General features: G+C 46.9%; 1 protein-coding gene across 2 annotated transcripts in view; it reads right to left on the bottom strand.

Annotated features, from left to right (window-relative positions):
• Nucleotides 1-13,979, bottom strand: part of FOXO3 (forkhead box O3) — a 108,832-nt gene extending 94,853 nt beyond the window's left edge. The window contains exons 1-2 of one of the 2 annotated variants that reach the window (XM_019734995.2): nucleotides 13,841-13,979; nucleotides 12,010-12,753 (exon numbers count right to left, since the gene is read on the bottom strand). In XM_019734995.2, coding sequence (XP_019590554.2) covers nucleotides 12,010-12,627 — 618 coding nt within the window. In that variant the 5' untranslated portion in view covers nucleotides 12,628-12,753; nucleotides 13,841-13,979. Of the gene's footprint in view, nucleotides 1-12,009; nucleotides 12,754-12,878; nucleotides 13,033-13,840 lie in introns of those variants that run through there. The other variant, XM_019734993.2, reaches the window with a different exon arrangement.
• Nucleotides 13,980-14,405: the final 426 nt, after the last annotated feature.

Below are 14,405 nucleotides of genomic sequence, written 5' to 3'. Positions count from 1 at the left end.
CTCCTAATTTAAAACATGGCACTTCACTTATAGTACTGACTGCCCACAAATTGACTCAGAGCATTCCCTGATTTTACAAAACTACAGGAATAAGCACCCCCCAACACACCTCCTACAGAACATACCTACACCTACTTAAAGGATGGCGATGGTCAAGTGCCAAATTTCACCTTAGCAACATGAAGGTTAAAAGGGGTAAAGCCTAACACATGGCCCAAATGACCTAGACTTTCAGCCTGAAATAAGGACCTTTCTTGGAAAGGGAGACACTAAATAGGACGGATTTAGGTAATTCAGTGAAGCAGAGCACATGCATCTATTCAAACAGAAGGCTGTAAGCTTATCTTTATTGGGCAGGGCTGGAGATAGAAGGCCTGATCTAGGTCACTAATTTCAAGAGAAGTATCCTAGCTCACCTAGGACGTTATCTACCAGGAGCTTAAGAGCCCACGTGTGCCAAAGCAAGCACACTCACCCTGGTATCAGCTTGAAGATAACTGTAAAATAATCAGGCTCACTGCATTTTCACAGACATTCCAGGCTTCTCCAAGTTACACAATTGCACCTGCTCTAAATGATCATTATTTTTCTAAAGAAAAGCAAAAGAATGTTTGGGCTCAGAGTTTCAATTTTTACTTAGAAGAAATTACCTTGCTTAAAATTTAGTCCATAGGCCACTATTTATTTGCATGATAGGTATATTCATACATGGCAAATTAACCTATCAATGGGACCGTACTGAAAAATAACTAGTGAATAAAGATATGTCCCTTCTCATTCTACCAACTGGAAAAAAAAAAAAAAAAAAAAAAAAAAAACAGAAAAAAGGTACCCAATACAGACTAAATTACAAATGTATGAAGGGTTAGATGAACAAGTCCTCGATTTGGAAATGAACGTTGGCACAAAGCCCCAGGACAGCACCTGTGTAAGGTAAAAACTCTGCAAGAGCTACAGCAACACTGAATTTCAAATCAGGTAAACATTTTTTAGGAATTTACCAACATGAAAAGTTCTAATGGAGAAATCGACAGAAAGCATTTTACTTTATAAAATCATTACAGTATTAGAAGAAGCTATACTGAGTTTTTAAATATTAAAATTACATTAGGGGGAAAAAAAAGGAAAGGAAGGTGAGCAGAAGGCTTTAAACATCACTCGGCCGAGTTTAATATGAAATATGGAACCAAGGCAGTTATCTAGATAATTTATGATGAAAGAAATATCATTTTTAAAATCAATTATTAGGACACTTCAAGAAAAAAGCAGTTTTCAGATTTGAATTCTGTGAGTTAATGACTTAACTACCCACTTGATCTTTCTGATGTAGCACCAGTTTTCAAAGAGACATCTAACAAGCTATAGTGGATATAATTTTATGCCCTCCTTAAGCTTCAGGTTTACACCCAGAGGTCTACCTTTAGAAGTCCAGTGACCACTGCCACCTTCTGTTACAACTGCCTCCAGCCCCTCCCCCCACCCCACCCTCACCCCGTGGCTATACTCAGTTATCAGGCAGAACCATTCTGCTGGCTCCATATTTATCATAGGGTTTCAGTCTATCTTTTGGACACAATCCAGACACTATTCACCCATCTTTTCTATGAAACTGAGATTCTGAATTTTTCCCCCTCACACTCATAAGATGAGTATTCTGTTAGCCACATTTTACCTTAGGGTCAATGGGTCCTGCATTCCCGTGGCCAATTAAAACCATCACTTTAGGTCCTACTGATACATATTTTTACCTTGAAGACAAAAGCAGTAAGCTCTTCAATTAACACTTTAACCTGGCCAGCAACTTGCATTATGCAACATTTTCTGTTTCTGTCTTGGCAGCCTGCCTTTAGAACCCTTAGTAACTGCACTGCAAAGAGTCAACCACCTCACAAAATAGTTTTTAATACCTTTAATTATGAGATCTGATTCAGCAACCAAATTTCTCCCAGGAACTTCTTGTAAATTTTGTTTTTCTTGAAATCCACTTTTCTTGAAATCCATTTTTCTTGGTGGTACTGTCATTCATCTACCTACCTAAAGCCTACAGAAGCAGATACTCTGTTCTCCCAAGGCAGAAACTTCTCAAGAGGTAATATCCCAACCAAAGGATTTCTACACACTATGTCTCACTCTATTTGTTCTACATGGTACACTTTGTATCTGACCCATAGTAAACCATGGTCACGCAAGGGCATGCGTGACCAAACAAAAATGAGAATCCTAAAGCAACAGGTTTCTAACAGAATTCTAAAACCACTGCTTCTACTCCCCCACTAAAAGCTCAGGCACTGACTCGACTCTTAAGTTTTTAGCTCATACAAGAACCAAGGGAAGGAGCCTAAATCATGGGTCCAAACCCACTCCCCCATCGACACACACAGACGTGTCCCGCTGACTCAGCCAAAACTGGGAAGATAAGCATTCAAGACAGTATCCGAAGAATTCACGTGAGGATCAACGCTAATCCTGGGGGTGCCAAAAAAAATGTATACACGGAACTTGTATTCATCTTTCGTTATCTATATATTAAGTATTACAATTTTAGTACAGGTTTTTCCTTTCTTAAAATGTACATACATTTTTTTTTGGCACCTTCTGTATATGTAAAGAATGTGACACATAGTAGAGACTTTTTTTTCTTTTTTTTTTTACTCAAGTGCAGAAAACAATGTAATAGTTAGACATTTATCATTTATATCCCTCACAGTGTCAACCTCCCTCCCCCCATCTACTACCCCTCTGACATCGCACACAGCCATCACATTTCCACTGTCATAGTAGAGACTTTTAAAATGGGAGCTTTTTTCAAAAGTTATAAACTTCCAGTTATAAAATAAATAAGTCACAGGAACGTAACATACATCATAGTGACGATAGGTAATAATGTTGCATATTTGAAAGTTGTTGTTAGAGTAAAAGCTCATCACACATGTAAAAAATCTTTAACGATGCACGGTGATGGATATTTATTAGGAGCTGAGGAAACGTAAGAGATTCCGGATTAGCCTTCCTACCGTCATCTGTGCCAATGAACCTGACAGGGCTCCATCTTCTCAAACCCTGACAGGGACCAGGAAGAGAAGATTCTTCTTCAACACTAGCCTTCCTCCCGCGGAGGACCCCAGGCTTTCCTCTCCCCTCGAAGACCAGCTATTGTAAACCACAGCTCAGTCAGCCCGCTCCTGCACAACACCAGCTTCCCACACTAAGCCAAGAAGAAGAAACTCAGTGTGGGAGTGGGGAGCGAGCCACGGACAAACTCTAGCAGCAATGGGAGGGAGGGACAAGTTCGAATAGTTCTAACAAGGAAACAGAGGAGAATTCATACCTCCATTCCATCCTCACGGCAGATGAGGAAATTTAAATTACCAGAAAGTTACCTATGAATGATTATAAGAGTTTCACGGCACCTTTTTATTATTCTCCTCTATCTGCAGCCCTGTCTGTCCCTCTCTCCATTCCTATGCTCCTGTGTTGATGTCCTAAGGCTACCGTGACAAATGACCACAAATTTAGGGGCTGCAAAAACCAAAACATCTTCTCTCACAGCGCTGGAGGCTAGAAATCCAAAGTCAAGGTGCTGGCAGGCCCGGCTCCCTCTGAAGGCTCCAGGGGAGGCTGCTTCCCGGCCTCTTCCTGGCAGCTCCCATCAACCCCTGGAGTTCATGGGCTCGTAAGGGCCTCACTCCAAGCTTTGCCTCAGTCTTCACTCGTTTTCTCTAAATCTAGTGCAAGAGTCTTCTCTTCTTATAAGGAAACCAGTCACTGGAGTTAGGGCCCAGCCTAATTCAATAAGACCTCATCTTAATTTAACTAATTACCTATGGAAAGATGCTATTTCCAAACAAGGTCTCATTCTAAGGTTCCAGGTAGACATGAATTTTAGAGGATACTTTTCAACCCACTATAACTCCAAAATTAAAATAAACCACCATGACCAAGACACAGGGAAAAATGGAGGGAAATAACAAATTATAGCATTACAGAACTATAAAAAATTTCAAACTTCTGATGTCCAGTGGATCCATGACTACTCCATCTGAGTTGGAAATAACGTTTTTACCTTTTCTCAATCCATAGCCAACTGAAGTTCTGGAAAATATCAAAAGTCTCAACCAATATAGCACTAAAACACAGAACACTCCACGGACCTAAACATTTGACATACTTTGAGGTTTGGTATTAGGTATACGTGAACATTCATATATATTATCAAAAGTGGAACAGCAAAAGGATTAAAGACAGGGGAGGACATTTTTCAGTTAAACAGGCTTTTATTTAACTATTTGGGGATGGGATGTAGAACATGGGTCTTAGAAGAGCAAGGTTTCCTTTCAAAAAGTTACCTTAGGTTTTTAACCACCCCTCCTCCAAGTTACCCTTTTCTAATGACGACATAGCCTATACAGAAGCGTTAAAAGATATCGGTTTTGTTTTCAGTCAAGGTTCTACTTTAGCTATGTGAGGAAAAAATACTTGACATCAGCTTAAAGTCTTGTGTACTCCCTCTGCTGGCTCTGAATTTAAAATAAATTCTCAATGGCTTCAGGAACCAAGTTATAAATTTCTCTAGACCTCTAAAACACAAGGAAAAACATGACATGGATTCTCCCACACACACATGCAAAGGTCTTCAAAGAAGTAAATAAGAAATTACAAAACACATACTGAAAACTGCCAAAAAACCTGACATCTGTCGCTATTGGCTTTTTGATGAGTTCACTTTAAGGGAAAGCTAATGAATTTCTTTTGTTTGGGTAAGGGGTCTCTACCTGCATTGGCCTTGCTCTCTAACAAGTATACCAGGAGCTTTCCTTCCACTGCGCTCACCTCTCCACTGCAGGACGAGGGTGCATCTGGGCACCCAGGCCTGTTGGGTCCCCAGGATAAGCTGGCTTCTTCACCATAAGCGATTACTGGAGTAGCAAGTGACTGGAAGAACTGCAGCCCATCAGAGAAGTTGGTCCATTTCTCTTTGTAATGTTATCCCAGAACAGTAACGACTTCATTGCAGGGGAAAAAAAAATCTCAAGATTAAAAAAATCTCATAAAAAAGTCCAAGTGAAAAGCGGAAGATGCACAGTCTAGAAAAACCCAGCTTGAAACGTACTCCAACATACATTTGCATTTTACCAGGAAGGAGCAATACATTACAATGTCCTATGGATGCCTGCTACTGTGCTTTTTATGACTTGGGAAATTGTTATACTGAGAAATGACAATTGTTTGGTCAAGAGTAAAATGGTGACAGATACTGAGTCTATGATGGGATCAGAATTGGATCCTCTATCATAATCACTAGCCTATCACCTATTCAGAAAGCTCTAGCTCACAAGAGCTACAGACTGGCCCTCTGAAGAAGTCCGTCTCAAAGACTGCTTGCTTTCTTTTCTTCCTTCATACGTGACTTCTATTCTCTGATCCATGGATATAAAACTTCAAGTATATCTGGGACATATAGCCCCAAATGCAAAACATTACAGACAACTTAGTTTTATACAACTGTTTTGCTCCTCTGAGAAGTGGGCAAGTAAATTTTAGGCTGAACAAATCCCGTAGTGAGTCTTTCTAGACAATACATATGGACACTGCATAAAGTGGGGTGCACACACAGAGAGCAGACTTGATCTAACTTTCTCTTAATGAAAGATCAGGCTTCCCTCAGCTTCTGTGCTGGGTAGTGACTGGCACTGATGAAGTTTTCAGAGACGTCTACGCCTGGAAACATGACACCGTGAGAACTGCCTTAGAGAGCAGAGCACCATTTCATAATTACACTACATCACATCAAGCTCGACACTAGGAGGCCTAAGACTTAGGCCACCTTCAGAGCTACAAGTATCCAAAAGACTCTACACATGACATCACCTCACTCCTAAGTCACATCACCCCCTTTCACTGTCAAACCCAGAACACAGCTGTCCTCATGGGCTGAGGACACAGTGACACCAAAAGCAGCTCCACATATCAGAAACGTGTATTTGTCTGGTAGATACATTCCTGTTCTCAAGGATCTTACACTGTACTTGGGAACATACAGGAGTCACAGAAAAATGACAAAAGAAACAGGCAGGAGTCAGGGGTGGGCTGGGTAGGGCGGGGTGGACAGAGCAGCCTTTTCCAGCAAGGTGAGCTGAGAGCGCTGACGGAGAATGCAAAGGAGGAACAGCTCCTCTCATAGGAGCCACCCTGCAGGAGGGGGAGGGGAGCAGAGAAGAGCAAATGAAGTAAGAGTTTGCAGAAATGTAGGCACTGACACGAACAGCTGTGAAACCACAATGGTTAGCAGCAGACATTCTAGAACAGTGAAGCTCTGGGCTAACAAGGACACACGCTTAGCTCTGCCCCCGCGAGCTGTGGTCCCTGAGACAGCCCCTCAGCATGCTCCTGGTCTGTCTCCTCACCTGTGAAATAGTCCGATCACCTCTAAGACCTCTTCTAGTTCTGAACTTGAGTCGCCTGTCTCAAGGCTCCACATCCACTCCAAAGGGAGCCACGCCTACACCAGGCCCCACGGGACAGAATCGGGGGTCCCAGATCCGCGAGGGCCCCAGGGGTACTCTAACCTGAGCAGATTTGGGAAAGCCCCAGCTTCTCCCAGACAGATTCCAACTACAGGAGCCATGTCACAGTGGCCTTGCAGCTCCAAAGAAGCTGAAAATAATCTGTAGAGAATTAAAAGCCAGCTCCAAGCCAGAGCTTAACACCAACTTTGCCATCTGTTGATAACTTCTCTGCAGAGCTGAAACATTAGGCAAAGCAGAAGTACACATGTGACAAAAAACGAAGAGCACGGACAACAATGACAAGTTCAGAGCACAGCTTTGCACGTTTTACTTTGCCTTTCTCCAATAGAACGTGAACTCCTGTGACTTGGAACCTTACTTGCCTTGTGCTGCTACTACGCTATCCCTGGGGCCGACCGAATACTTTGCACACAGAATGCCTTTGAGAAATATTTGTTGAATGAATGAAATGGCATGGGATGTAAATGGGTCAAGACGGTTTTCTCTTCCAATCTTTTACTCACTTACTGTACCCACAGCTGTGGCAACCACTGATACCCACTTGTGTATATGTCATCCCCGGTTCCTTCTACAGCAGCAAAAAGAGAAACTGGCTCTTCAGGACCCCTCAATGTGTAATACAGGAAAAGCTGAGGATGAAGATGAGCGGTCAAGAATAAAAGGATCAAGTCTGTTTCCTACGGGCAAGATGAGTGGGTCTGAAAACAAAATAAATCCCATGCTCTCCAGCCCTGGGAATCTGGAATCGGACGGGATCAGCAGTGGGTAAGTCGATGGTCTAATCTTTGCACTTTTTAATGAAGATCTTTGGATGGATGGAGTCTGCTAACCTTTGACCAGAGCAAGTCAATGACTTTGTAGTAGGACATGGACTCTTCATTAATTTTCCAAATAAAAATATCTCACAGGTTTTAAGTAAGAATCACAAGTAGAGTATTAAAAAGTTTAACGACAAGATGTTCTTCTATGGTGTCATTCTCTTAAAATAGAACCCTCCTAAATAGTCTTCATTTCATTTTCTAAGAAGGAGATAAACATATCAAAATAAACTTAGCTTCGTTTTTAAAGAGTCTCTGCTACATGGGGCTCACAGAGCGAAGTCTGCAAGGGCCAATTTCTTCACTTCGTAGGTCAATGACACAGCTTCGAAAAAGAGGAAAGACAGCCCCCCTCGTGTACGGCTGCTTTTGGAAGAGGAAGTGTAAGAGTTGAGAATCACTGACAAAGACAGTACTGCCAAAGGAAATTACAAAACAGCACTCTGGCAACATGGGCCAAGCAGAAGACAGATTCTTCACCCACAACCATAATTGGCCCTTTGGTGAGTTACTCCAAAGGTGACTGAGGTCAAGATTATGAGCCAACATGGAATTAGGACGACTTTGTCATTTTGAAATTTTAAAAAATATATTCTTAAACACAAAAAGTGCAGTTAAAAGAACACTTTCTTAGTACAGTGGGTTGAAATGAACTGGATGCATTAATCTAAAAAACGAGAATGGTGAGGACGTCAACAAGCATTCGTTATGTGGCAGGTCAGCCCTCCTTGTTTTACCTGGGAAAGAAGCCGCGCGTGTCTATTCTCACATGAAGGAAAGTCTCGGTCTCCTGAAGAATTACCCTCAAGTAGCAGCAGAAGTCGTCACACACTTTTGTGAAATTGTGGGAACCACCATCGAAACGCGTGGCCGCCTAATGTCTCCGTGCCCTGGTCCATGGGAAATGCAGGTGTGGGTGTGCAGGAGAATAAGTGATAAAAACGCCTTACAAGGGAAACTCTGGAGTCCTAGAGGTCTGCCCAACACAGGCGGAACCAAGAGGACTCACCAGCTTACATATGGGTGCAGTACCAGTAAGTTTAATGAGAATTAAAGGAAATGTAACCTTTTCTCCTCTTAACCACATCTGATTATTCGTTTCTACTTTAATGCCTGAGGTGAGAGAACCTGTGAGATAGCCATCACCTTTCTCCCTGGCACAATATGCCTCTGACACAAGTTAAGTTAACCAAGAACTTCCTCCTTTTGTTAAAATGCTATCTTTTTTGCCCCTTTATGACTTAATAGTTCCCAAATTCCCAAACTGAGAGACACTGGACAGCTATACAAACATGACGCACGCACTCAGCCTCCATCAATAGTCCTCTATCTTTCTGATGCTAAAATAATAACCAAGACATTTTTAGATGACAGGCACACATGCTTTTCAGGAAAGCAACTTCTACTTATGTAAGACTGTTCATTACTTCATTACTTAGTAAATGACCTTAAAAAAGATCAATTTAAAGAGGAAAATAGTGTGATTAAGACGAAAGACCTCTAGAACTGTGGCTACTAATTATCTCTGTACTAACTAGCTGTGTGATCTTAGAAAAGTCATTAAATAACTTGAAGAATCAGGTTCTTCACCTATAAAATAAGGGACTTAAATTACATCAGTGAACCCCATCCTTGGTTGTACATAAGAATCACCACCACCACCAAACACTAACCCACACACCAGCACAATTAAATCAGATTCCCTGAGTACTGGTATATTTTTTTTAAAGGCTCCCCGGTGATTCTCATATGCAACCAGAGCTTCAAACCACTGTTCTCGATTCTGACCTCCAAGGCTTCTTTTCTAATTCTTTCATTCTATGATCTTAGAGTGATAATCCTAGTTACAGGATCTCGAAATGCAATGGCCCCAAAAGCCACAAAATAAGTAAGGCTTACGTCCTGCATGCTGTGCCTATGTGCACACATGACTTGGAGATATTAACCTGAATTCTAAACATTTGTAGAGGTTAAAAACCCAAATGCACAACTCAGAATGAAAGTAGTGTGGTTTAAATGCACATGCATGCTTCCAAAATGACTAACCATGACAGGAATCAACTCCTGAAACTTGGACACATGGACCTGGGTCACAATTAGCTCCTGACCTCTCCCTTTTCCCTCTTCTTCTGCCTCCACTAAACCACAAACACAAAAAAGGTTGGCTATTAGTCATAATCGGAATATGAAACCAGCCTGTTTCAAAGGGCCCTCTCCATCAGCAAAGATTTGCAAGTTCCTGCATGGCTGCAACTTGTGATAAAGGTCATCTTACAAAAACTATAACTAAATTATATCCGTTTAGCCTTCAAGGATTAGTTGTCACATGGTACTCAGAAATGGAATGGGTGTAAAAATTTAAAGTAAAAATAATCATAAAATGTGTGCCCTGTATTAAACATATTAAGGCTGAGAGTTTCAATTTACAATATTTCATAAGATTTTAGTTAAAGAGAGATTAAGACAGCAGAGAAGGAAAAAAGAACCTATGACACCAAAAAATGGTTAGGACATAAAACCATAAAGTTTATGACTAGGCTCAAAATCTCTACTGCAAATCCTGCAAGCTACATGAAAATATAATTAGCCCAGTTTCAATTCATGGCTATTTTTGGTAATACCACTTTCTCACATAAATCTTTTTTTTTTTTTTTTAAATCAAATGATAGTAAACTGTTATTATTTTTAACTATAAGCGCAATAGAAATAAATGTTATTTGTGGAATTAAATTACTTTTGTAATCTTACAAATCATAGGAAAGGTGAAAACCCTTCCTACATTAATTTTTTTACTAAGTTAAAAGTTAGCTAACTTTTAATTAACAGATTCTCTGCACCAAATTCAAAACATGCAGAAGTAAACTTCAAGTGTGAGAAATCTGAAAAATATTCCCAACCCCGAAATCCATCTTTTTAGATTCTGTAAAGTCTCCCCTTCCTAACACTGTATCCTGAGATCAACCCTTGCTATCCTCTTGGAAACTCAGTTTTAAAAGATATCACATTAGCACTACCTTCAAATGGAACTCATCCTTTCAGTAAATAGATCTCATATCACACAACTGGCATTCCTCGGCAAAGCAATAAAATTAAATCAAATGTAACATTCATAATGTCAGCATTTGTTAAAGGAAATGAAACAGATTTTGTGGAATATCACAGCACACGTTTTGCTTTTAAAGTTTGTTTAATCCAAGCAAGGTTTAAATCTAAACATGGCCTCTCCAATACTGGCCATAAAAAAACTGAAAAACAAAAACATAAAACAAACCAAAAAAACAGGCACTTCACAAGGTTTTTTGTTTTTTTTTTAAAGCAAATTAAAAATAAATACACTAAATTCTTTAGCTTTTCATTTACAGTCTCCTCTCCAGTGCTTCAGTTCTCTGCTAAGGTCAAACTGTTCTTATTTTATACACCTACTAGAACCCAGGAAGATACAGGGCTCCTCAAAGACAATAATGGAAAGACAGAAAGAAGTAACTACCTCTTTAATTAAAAAAAACGGTAATTGCAAATAGAAGCAACTGATAAGCAAGCGGTGTATATCTCCAACTACGCAGAACTCCCTTTTGCCTGGTATTGACACGTTCATATCTTAGGGGAAGGGGCAGGAGAATGAGGTGCCAGTAGGAGCAAAGCAGCTGGGTATCAGCAGGGGCACAGAAGCTAATCTCTTTGGATGCCCAACTGCAGGAAGTCATTACATCATAGGCCTTTCCACACCTCTCCCTACCACGTGTCCAGTGCCCCAAGAGGCCGAAAAGGAACAGTAGAGAGCCTCTCTCCAGGTTCACTTACTGGTAGAAGCCATTACGGCCCAACCCTGCCACCCAACGTGTATCTGAAAGGCCGAGGTGAAGCTCCAGACCGCGAGTCCTCCGCACCTGGACCCAGCCTCAAACGACGCCCGAGTCCAGGCCTCAGAGGGAGCAGCAGGTGAGGCCAGACGGCACTGAAGGGGCAAAGCTGGCGCGTTCCAGGCCCCAGAACGTCCCAGAGGCTACTGGGGTCAGGTTTCCTTGAGAGACATCTCTGAGCAATAAAGGTGTTACCAGAGAGCCAGCCAGGAAAAGATTGGCAACCACTGCTTTTTCTAAGATCTTTACGCCTGTGGGAGTTAACACCCACAAGCCCGAAACTTAGACCCAAGGGTCCTCATCCAGCTAGTGACAACGCACCACGCTCCTGCGACAGGCTGGCAACCACAAGTCCAAAGCCTCCTCCCGGCACCGAGTCTCAAATACCCCCCGCGCCCCCCTCAGTCAACCCGCGGCGTACTCCCCGCACCCCCACTACCGTGAATTCTACTCCAAAGTTGGCCCCGGACCTACCTCGTCCGTGCTGTCCCGAGAATCCAGCAAACGCACTCTTGTCCGTCTGTCCTTCCCTCACCGGAGTCCCTTGCCCCCTCTCCAGAGTCCCCAGACCCTCTCCGCACCTAGCCACGGCAGAAACTTCCCAGGAAGGCTACCCACGCCCCCGCGGCCACTCCCAGGTCCCCCTCCTCCCGGGGTCACAAAGGATCCCCAAAGCCCCACGGAGGAGGCTCACTGCTAACCCTTTCCCCCACTCCAGCAGGCGCGCTCCACGAATGGAAAGCGCGTCTCGCACTGCGCAGAAGGCCCGGCGGGTCCCGCCGCCTGCCCGAGGTGGGTACGCACCTTCCAGCCCGCAGAGCTGTTGCTGTCGCCCTTATCCTTGAAGTAGGGCACGCAGCGCACCATCCATTCGTAGATCTGGGACAGAGTGAGCCGTTTGTCCGGGGAGCTCTCGATGGCGCGAGTGATCAGGTCAGCGTAAGACAGGTTCCCCCAGGCGTTCCGCCGCGAGGAGCATTTCCTCGGCTGCCCGGAGCCCCCAGCCGCCCCCGGCTGCGGCGGTGGCAGTGGCTGCTGAGGCTGCAGCGGCGTCTGCGTCGCCCCGCTCAGCGCGCCCGCCGCGGGGGCTGGCCCGGAACCGGGGTCCTGCCCTCCTGGAGCCAGCAGTCGGGCCGAGTCCTCAAGGAGCTGCCCGGCGCTCAGCGTGCCGCTCCCGCCGCCGCCGATCGCCATGGCCGAGCCGGCCCTACCGCCGCCGTCCTCGTCGTCTTCATCGTCCTCCTCCTCGGGGATCATGGAGTCAGCGGCCACCTCCCCCGAGGGTTTGGCCGGGCTCCCCTGGAGCTCGGGCCTCTGCAGGGGCCACGTACAGGAGCGCGGCCGGCTCTGGGGTTCGAACTCCGGGTCCAGCTCCACTTCGAGTGGAGAGAGCGGGGCCGGGGAGGCCCGCGCCTCTGCCATCTTCGCCGCCCGCCCGCGGCTTGGGCTCTGGCGCTCTCCTCTCCGCCCGGGCGGGGTGCGGCGGGGGAGGGACGGAGACGCCGCGAAGGCTCGGGTGCCGGGCGCCGCTGCCGCTACTGCTGCCGCCTGGGAGGCACGAAAGGAGAGAAAAAGGGAGTTGGTTACCCCGGGCTAGAGCCCAGCGCTCGGCGAGTGCTCACCCGCCGCCGCTTCCCGACCGCACCGCTCCCGCCTCCCAGGAGCAGGCAGACCTGGAGACGTGCGTCCCGCGAACCTGGCGCAGCAGACGCCGCCCCCTAGCCAGGCCGCGGGGTAGAGACCGGCGAATCGACGGGCTCGCACGGGGCAGCCCCCTCCCCCAGCCGACGCAGCCGCTGCTGCCGCCAGATCTGCAGGTCTCTCCTGGGCTAGGTGGCTGGGCGGGGACGAAGGGGGAGGGGCGGGGGAGGGGCGCGGGCCGCGCCTTTAAAGCGGGTTGCGGCCAGAGCTGGCGCAGCGGAGCCGCGGTCCGGGCCAGAAGCGGGGCGAGCGTGCATTTGTTTATGTTTCGCTCGGGCCCTCAAGTGCTTCCCGCCGCGGCGCCGCCAAAGTCTGTGGCGTCTTCAGCTCTTCTCCCAGTCAGAGGCCCTGCCGCCTCCACGCACCCTTGCCATCCCCCCTCCCAACGGAGGGTCCGAACCCGGGGACGGCGCGGGCAGCTCCCTTCTCCCCTCTTCTCCCGCGGGCCGGGAGGGCGAACGTGGGTACGAGCGCAGACGGGCCCTTGTCACTTCCAGAAAAAAGAAAAGACGGGAAGAAGCGGGGCAAGCAGCTCGGCGGGTGTTCGCAAAGGGTCGAGCCGAACAGGAACGGCCACTTTGGGGTTTTGTGCGGTTTATTTTCTCACGGACGTTGTGCCCTCCACCCCCTTGCCAGGAAAGAACGGAGGGTGGGGGCAAGTCGGAACACAAATCTTCCAACAGGTCGGGAAGCGCCAAGTCTCCCGAGCCGCCAGAAAACCCGGACCAGCACGTTCATCACCTCCTTGCTCCCGCTGCTGCCATCTTGACAGTTTTCCCCCCTTCACTCAAGTCCTTTAAAAACACTAGCGGGAGAGAAGGGGGCGCGCACACCGAGTCACGGGGAAGGAAAAGGGAAGCGCCTGGCCCAGCTCGGAAGCAGATCCGGAGTCACCGGGAAGGCGGCCGCCCCGCTGCACAGCTCCGGCGCCTACCTCGGTTCCTTCCCTTCAGGGACGAGGGGGGAGGACGCACAATCCCGCGCGGGCCCGGGGCACGGCGAGGAGGGGGCGTGCAACCTCCGCGAAGGAGAGGCGCTCCGGCTGCCGCCGCAGCCCGCCAGAGGAACCGCCTGTCAGCCTGCGCGCCGCCGCCCTCCACATTCCTCCTCCTCCCTTCCACGAGCAGGGCGGCCGCCGCAGAAGCACAAAGTTATAGACACACGCAGGGTGCCTCAACCTAAGCTGACGGCGGGCGGGCGGGCGGATCCCCGCCCAGAGGGAGGGCTGGGCGCCGGGCCCGGGTGTGCTGGTGTCGGGATGTGTGTGCGTGCGCTCGCGCGCGCGCCTGCGCGCCTCGGCTCCGCGGGGCTGCGGGTGTGGGTGTCAGGGCGCGCGCTGCAGCCCCGGACTCGGCGGGCTCCCTCAACTGTCCTCGCCGGGCTCCTCTCTCCCTAGAGCCTCAACGACAACAAAGCGCGGTGAGGGCCCAGGAGAAGAGGGAGGGGGGAGCGCAGAGCCTCAAGCGCTCCACGAGCGCAGTCGCATGGCCTCTCTAACT

The sequence above is a fragment of the Rhinolophus sinicus genome, linkage group LG05 (genome assembly GCF_036562045.2).
Source record: "Rhinolophus sinicus isolate RSC01 linkage group LG05, ASM3656204v1, whole genome shotgun sequence".
Lineage (NCBI taxonomy): Eukaryota > Metazoa > Chordata > Mammalia > Chiroptera > Rhinolophidae > Rhinolophus > Rhinolophus sinicus.
Note: the sequence above shows the minus strand (reverse complement) of the source record. Positions and strands in the feature narration are given on the sequence as shown.